Here is a 7,697-nt window from a genome sequence, read left to right as displayed (position 1 = left end):
TGCTGGCTCCACCTAAAAGGGTTTTTTCAGTGACGCAGTGGTTCGGACCCACTGAAGTGTCAACCATCCTCGTTTGGCTGTTCAGGGCTGCTGCACCTAACAGTATGGACTCAGACTTTAGAGATCTGCAGTCAAAGATGAAGGCTTTAGGTGGATTAATATCCTCCTCCATGTTTTCTACCTCCTCTTCCTCATTGTCCATGAAAAAGTCATCAGTGACTTTATTGCCGTTACTACTGAGACTTTCATAGCTGTCCATGTCCTGCAGTCTCTCCATCACGGCCAAGTCGGGTATCTGGCCAACCATGTGTAGACGGATGTGCTGCTGCAAAGCCACTGCGTTGGTGAACTTCTTCTCACAGATTGGGCATGAGTGCTGGACCTGAACTGGAGGAGTTTCTGTGTGGACAGACACATGGGTCTTCAGATTCCCTTTGGTGGTGAAAGCCCGGCTGCATACTTTGCACTTGAAGGGCCTCTCACCGGTGTGGACTCGGTAGTGCATCCTGAGCGCGCTCTGACAGCTGAGGATGCGGTGGCACAAAATGCACTGGTTGGGGTCGCTGATCTTTTTGTCGATGTTCTCCACTAGTTGCTGAAGCTTCAAGGTTTCGGAAGTTTGCAGAGAATCTGTGAGGTTTAACACAGGCGGAGAGCTGGAGGCAAAAGATGCTGAGGTGTTGAGTTGTGGTGTGGTGGCCCGACTGAGTGTCTCACCTACTGGGTCAGCCCGTGGTGACTGAGTGTGGCTTTGAGGCAGCTGGGCCTCATCTGTTTTCAGTATTTTGGAGGCATCAGTTTCTGGAACAGGAGTGAAACCAGCCTCAATGCCTCGCTGGTTTGGTGGATCAGATTCATATTCACCAGGATCTGCCTGGTAGGGAGACTTAACTAATGCTGGTACATTTACTGGGTTAGTAGAGCCTCCAACTCTTGGGATAGTGGAGGAAAGTGGGAGAGCTAGAGTGGCAGGAAGAGTTGCTACCAATGGCTTTCTGTCCAACCACGAGCAGATAGCTTTTTCTGGAGTGACAGACATACCGTAAGGAATCCCAGAGCTGGTTGACACGTTGTCTAGATACTCCGGCACAGGGAAGGGGTTCATCTGGACATGAGGATATTTATCTTTGTGCCTCTGGAAGTGCACCTTTAGGTTCCCCTTGGTGGAGAAGCGGTTGCCGCAGATGTTACATTTGAAGGGCCGCTCCCCTGTATGGGAGCGCAAGTGGATCTGCAGCGCACTGTCACTGCCAAACACTTTGGCACAGAATCGACATTTATGCTTGAAGAAGGGTTCCTCTGGGCTGGGCTTTGCTTCAAACAGAGGCAGGTTGGGAAGTTTGCCTTTCCGCTGCTTGATGAGAGATGCCAGGGGGTCAAGTGCGCTGGCTGTGGCTGCAATGCTGGCCAGGGGGTTGGGGAAGATGACACCACCGGGAGGGCTCTGAGGTAGAAACGGCAGGCTGGAGGAAGAGCTGAGGAGGCCGGCCTGTGGCAGACAGGCGGAGGAGCTACTGATGCTGCTGGAATCACTACAGGGAGGAAGCAGCATGCTGCTGCAGATGGGAGGGGGTGAGCTTTCTGGGCACGAGGACATCAAGGTGGACTTTCCACAGAAAGAGTGTGACAGGAGACTTTTTGGCTTTTCAAGCACAGCGGGTAAAGCCATAGCAGCCTGTCCACTGATGGAGGAGGGCATAGTTCCTGACAGAGGCAGGATAGGAGGAGGGATGACTCCTAAGTTGGAGTCCAGAGCTACGGGCTTGGAAGCAGGGTTCGATGCTTCTTGTGTCGGCTGGCGCTTCAAGACAGCGACCTGGCTGCAGATCTGCTCAATGAGCTGCAGCTGATGGACCTGTTGCTGCTGCAGAGCCAGGAGGTGCTCCAGGATGACAGGGATGGCTGCTGAAGTGGCCTTCTCGCCCAGACCGCTGCTCCTCATGTTTTGGGAGAACTGGGCCACCGCCACCCTGGTGCTGTGGAGGATCTCCAGCGTGACATTGGTCCCCGGCATCCTTCCGGCTGCAGATACTTGAGAGGTGTCAGGAGGAGGGGGGCTGGGTGCCTCCAGCTCCAGATCTTCATCCCAATCCCTCCTTTCTTGTAACTGGTCCAGACTGTCATTGTCATTGGTCAACTCGAAGGCAGCGTCCATAGACTCTGCCACCGAGGAGTTGCTGGACGCTATGCTGAGAAGCGGGGACGCTTCACCTGGAAACTCCTCAGGAAGATCGTCCTTCACCACCAGCACCATCGGCTCCTCTGTGCAGGCTCCCTGATGCCTGATCAGTTCAGTCCCGGTGAAGAACTGAGCACAACACCTGGCACAGATGTGTGTCTCCTCACTGCTTCTGCTTCCTGCTCCAACCTCCATAGTTAGGCCGACAGCTACTGGGAGGAAACACAGGAGTCGAGGAGGAAAAACTCATCATTCATTACCATCTCTTCACCTTTTCATTTTTATCTTTCAGGTTCAACCATACTCAGGCTTCAAACCCAGCTCTGTTTATTGATTGATTGATTGGTTGATTGATTGATTGATTGATTATAATCTGTGAGGTTTACCAAGCAAAAGAACATTGATCCTTTGGCTAAATGAAATGTCAGTTCTTAAGGGTGCTAATATTTTTGACTCTTGTTAAAGAATTTCACAAAATAAAAACTAAGATATCTGGAAAAGCTGTATTGAAAAATCATTTATCTGTTTAATGGCACCTAAGAAATATTTGAAAATGATTTTCAAATTTCATAGAGGAACTAATAATATTGAGCTCAACTGTATATATCTCACTTTGTGATGATTTACTGTAGATGTTCCAGTTTATCATCAAAATGCTTCAAGCTGCAAATGACCAGGAAACAAGAAATATGAAAAACGTTTTCTGGAGTACGTGATCTTATTTTTCGACATTCTTGTTCTCATTCTTATTAAAGAGAGAAGGAAGTTCTGCATATTTTACAGCAGACCTAACTGTCATGTATGTTAACTTATGATTTTACTCAATTCGTCTGAGTTGCAGAGAATAGAAATGTTCAAAATTCACATCCATCGTGCAAAACTCCTGATTCACATTTATTTCTTCCAAGAAGTGAAAACCTTCCTGTTTTAAAATGTTCTAGATATTTTCAGACATTTGAAGCGGCTTCATTCTTCATCCTTCAGACAGAAAAGTTTCTTTTGCTGCAAGTTTGTTGCCTCACATCAACACCTGGTGACGGTTCCTTATATTGTGGAAACACGTTTATTTTCAGACATGTAGAAGTTATGTTTTATTAAAACTGGATGTGTAACAGAATCTAAATATTTAATCTAAACTCTAATTGTTTATCTGCTTCGTTAATATCACAGATATCATCTTCCCCAAGCTACACAGGTAAAAACTGCTTGTTTTAAACTTTTCATAATCAAAATCCAACATGAGCTGCAGCAGCTGTGAAGAGCTCATAATAACAGCCTAGAAATGAAAACAAAAAATTGTGAAGCCACTCATGTTAATTATCAACGTCAAAAATCAATGGAGTCAGCCGACATCCTGCATTCAGACACATAATGAAATTTCAAGCTTTGCATTGATTTTCTGTGCATTTACATAACTCAGTTTGGACAAATGTTGGGATGTGTCAATAACGCTGCACATTTAAGTCTTTGTTCTGGTCCAAAACAAGGCGCCGCCTGCTGTTCAGAACCCGGAGCGTTTCAGAACCCGGAGCGTTTCAGAACCCGGAGCGTTTCAGAACCCGGAGCGTTTCAGAACCCGGAGCGTTTCAGAACCCGGAGCGTTTCAGAACCCGGAGCGTTTCAGAACCCGGAGCGTTTCAGAACCCGGAGCGTTTCAGAACCCGGAGCGTTTCAGAACCCGGAGCGTTTCAGAGTCATTTCTTTCATTCGCAGTTCTGCACCAGAAGCAACTTGAGCGGATCTGCAAATGTTTTACTTGTTTAGACACCAGAAGGCCGTCAGCTGAAAATGAAAGAGGAAAAGCTCCAAACGAATCCGATCTCTTGTCCTTTCCATTTCAGCATCTTCATCTCATTTTGTCAATTATTCCTGCAGCTGATTTTTGATGATTAACGCCAAGATTTCATAATTTCAGTGTTGCATCTGTTCAGGCGTTGCTCCATTAGGAAACAGATAACAGAGCAGATGGGAGGATGAGCTGAAGATTATTGCTTCAATTTCTGCAACTTCAGAAATGATGGTTTAGAAAAAATGAGGACAAAATGTGAAAGACATGCAGTTTTCTTTAATCCTGGAAGATTTTTGGAAAATGTAATTTTTTCTTCTGGAAGAAGATTTAAAATGTGTTCTTTGGCTTAAACACACATTAGTTTAAAGTGTGTTGATGTCAAATTTAACAGTTAGTTGCCCCATTTAGTCAGATCAGCACAGACTGAGTTTAAAATGAAGGAAAAGCAGTAAAACGCGACAGCTTTCAGCTGTTTCCACAGCAGAGCAGAGTTGCAGCGCTAAACTCATCCGAGGGAAATAATCAGCTCTCGAGTCTCCAGGTGGGTGGTCCGAACACTTTCATCGTTTCAGCTCCATGTTTTCTCTCCACAGTTTGGGATTTATTTCCAGGGAAAACAAAGAAAAGATCAGGTTGGATTTTAGCCTTTAAATCTGTTTCCAAATATAACAGGAATTTATTTCCAACTGCTGCAGCCGGTCAGGGCAGCAAACACATCTAGAGCCGGACGTCCTGGAGCTGGAGCGCGGCGTGGGGCCCCGGGCTCCAGAGGGCCCCGCTTCACACACACTAACTGTGTTTTGATCTGGACACGGACCGCTCGTCACTCCCAGGGAGAGGCGGACAAAGGTTAAGTCAGCAGGCCGAAGAGAGGCCTTCCTCTTCCTCCCAGACATAAAGATGTTAGATATGATTCTGTAAAAACCCCTGAAAAATCTAGGATTCTGATCAATAAATTACAAAATCTGAACTCCAGGGCTATGAGTAAATTAATTATTATAAAACCGAATAAGAAATAAAAAAATAATTACAAGGGATGATGCCTAAAAAGTATACTGAAATTTAAACAGTTTGTTTAAATTAGCAAATGAATTAAATTATTTGATAGAAATAATGCAATAATGCAATTTAATCAATTTTATGAATATGCACTCCAAAGTTTAACATATGATCCAGCCTCACTGAAACAGCTCCACATTAAAAAAATGTAATTATTTATTCATTTGTAAATAGTAATGTCATTATTAACAAATTAATTTATTTCTTAATGTACATAAACGACAGTAACCAAAGTCACATTTTAATTTCCTTTTGCTGGAGAGAATCGATCATTTTCCATTTTATGTAAGTTTAATGAACAATAAAGGAGTCTAAAGTCTAAAGTCTATAATTATTCAGCTGAGGAACTGAAATCAGTTTTCAGAAATAAAACATTAATTATTTATTTTTACAAATAAGACAAATTAATGTAGCATTGATAGTTTATCACTTAATCGAAGAAAGTACGTTTTTTAGAAAAACTTTTTAAGATCAAGAAATAATGGACTCTTTTGTTATTCTGACACTTTTTGCAGTGGAAACATTTCGCATGAACGCCTGACCTCCTGCCCCGGACTCTTACCCTCCTGCCCCGGACTCTTACCCTCCTGCCCCGGACTCTTACCCTCCTGCCCCGGACTCTTACCCTCCTGCCCCGGACTCTTACCCTCCTGCCCCGGACTCTTACCCTCCTGCCCCGGACTCTTACCCTCCTGCCCCGGACTCTTACCCTCCTGCCCTGGACTCTTACCCTCCTGCCCCATACTCTTACCCTCCTGCCCCAGACTCTTACCCGTCCTGCAGCGCGCTGCGCCCCGGCTCTCCTCCTCTTCCTCCCCGGAGCGGAGCTGCTGCGGCTTGGCTTGCTTTCTGCGGGACATGCTGCGCGCCTCGCCGCCTCCCGCATGGGGCGCAGACTGGGCGCCTTCAGGGCCAGCGGGGTCGGTGAAATAGGCTGCGCGCTCGGCGGCCGCTGAGCAGATTGCGCATGTCAAGGTAATTATGATGGAGGGGGGATCATGCTTGCTGCGGCTGCAGCTGCCCTGGGTGGGTGATTGGCTGCGGTCCACGCAGCTCACGGCAGATATTGAAATGAGGGTTTGATCATAATTAGTTCACTTCCTGTCCGGTGCACGGCGGGTTTTACGCACATCTCCGTGGGGCGGCGAACCGGGTTACTCCGAGCTGGACCCGAACTCCTCAGCAGGTCAAACCTTTGTCCTTCTTCAGGCTCCTACTGACCTCCAGCCGGATCTTTTCCTCTGAGTTAAACGGGACGCAGCCCTCCGGACGGCCGGGTCCGGACGGTCGGGTCGGGTCTCAGAACAATTCCCATCTGAAGCAGGTCGGAGTCTCCTGACACCAAACAGGAGCTGCTGAGTATCACATTTCACCGGCCGGCTGAAGAAGCGCTCAGTCCGCCGCTGGATCCAGACTGCAGCCCGGGGGGAGTGAGGCTCCTGCGGGCCGCGCTGCCCCCGCCTCCAGGCCGTCATTAGCTCTCTGGAGGCCGGCTGCGATAGGCTGCTGGAGCCGCTGCTTCACTTCGCACCAACTCCCACCATGTGCCCCCTGCAGCCTGACTGACTGCGGCCCCTCAGTTACACAACCCAACGGACAACAATAATAGTAATAATGTCCAATCAGCAAGTTTCAAATCAGGCTAATTAATTGATCCATCAATTATATTATTAGAGAAAACCGCTGATCCACAAGGAGAACATGCAGACCGGGTTGGGATTCAAACCACAGACCTTCTTGTTGCAAGGCAGCAGAGATACCAACTGCACCACAGCATTTAAAAGTCTCTCAGAGAAGAACTGTAGAACCAGGTGGTGCCGATCGTCCTGGTTCTGGTCAGAACTCCAGCAGCAGGTTCTGCTTCATCATCAGATGCTACAGGAATCAAAGTTTCTCTGATCAGAGACTTGAGTCTCTGGTTCTGGAAATGTTCTGCTGCTGGGAGAAGGCCCACTGTGGCTATGAAGGGTCAGGTCAGAGGTCAGAGGTCATTTCTGCTCCCAGGTTTCAGACTTCTGTCTGGTTTCAATCCACAAAAGAACAAAGGATGTTTCTTCTATGCTGGCAGGTGAACAAGTCATAGACATATTTATGTTAAAATGATTTGTCTGCATTTAGTCTGAGAAAGTTTTGTAAACACAAAACAAAATCTTGTTCCAGTTCAGATGTGATGAAAAGATTAATAGTTAAAGAGCAAAAGTTGCCAGACATGATAATTGATCTTCATTTTGATCTCATTGCGTTCATCACTGAATCAATATGAACACAGTGTTTGCTGATACTTTCACTCCTTTTGTTCCCAAACTTGTAATTTTGTTCCATTAAAAGATGCAGGACAGAATCAGCAGCTGATCATTCCTGCGCCGCAGCCTGGCTTCGATCGCGCGTCTGCTGCTCCCTGCTGTGAGGAGATAAGGAGGTCGTCTGTCCTGCTGGATTATCATTTCTTCTGACCGATTCGTTTCCTGCAGACTTATGATGAATAGCTGGAGTGTCCAGAGCTTATCTGGAAACTCGACCCTCTTTGATTTGATATTGATTTTTTGGAAGGCGTCGTTCACACAATCAAACCCAAACTTCCTGTCCATGATCTCTTCCAGATCCTACGCTGACTCCTGCAGCAACACTTGATTCTCAAGACTGATCGTTAGAAGAAATGAATCTGATTGG

General features: G+C 46.6%; 1 protein-coding gene across 2 annotated transcripts in view; it reads right to left on the bottom strand.

Annotated features, from left to right (window-relative positions):
- sall3b (spalt-like transcription factor 3b) overlaps positions 1-6,434 on the bottom strand; it is a 10,548-nt gene extending 4,114 nt beyond the window's left edge. The window contains exons 1-2 of one of the 2 annotated variants that reach the window (XM_055055102.1): positions 5,800-6,434; positions 1-2,391 (exon numbers count right to left, since the gene is read on the bottom strand). The exon at positions 1-2,391 is cut by the window's left edge and continues 285 nt beyond it. In XM_055055102.1, coding sequence (XP_054911077.1) covers positions 1-2,391; positions 5,800-5,887 — 2,479 coding nt within the window. In that variant the 5' untranslated portion in view covers positions 5,888-6,434. The remainder of the gene's footprint in view (positions 2,392-5,799) is intronic. The other variant, XM_055055103.1, reaches the window with a different exon arrangement.
- Between the last annotated feature and the right edge of the window lie 1,263 nt (positions 6,435-7,697).

This window comes from Poeciliopsis prolifica, unplaced genomic scaffold, assembly GCF_027474105.1.
Source record: "Poeciliopsis prolifica strain line A6 unplaced genomic scaffold, Auburn_PproV2 SCAFFOLD041, whole genome shotgun sequence".
Taxonomy (NCBI): Eukaryota; Metazoa; Chordata; class Actinopteri; order Cyprinodontiformes; family Poeciliidae; genus Poeciliopsis; species Poeciliopsis prolifica.
Note: the sequence above shows the minus strand (reverse complement) of the source record. Positions and strands in the feature narration are given on the sequence as shown.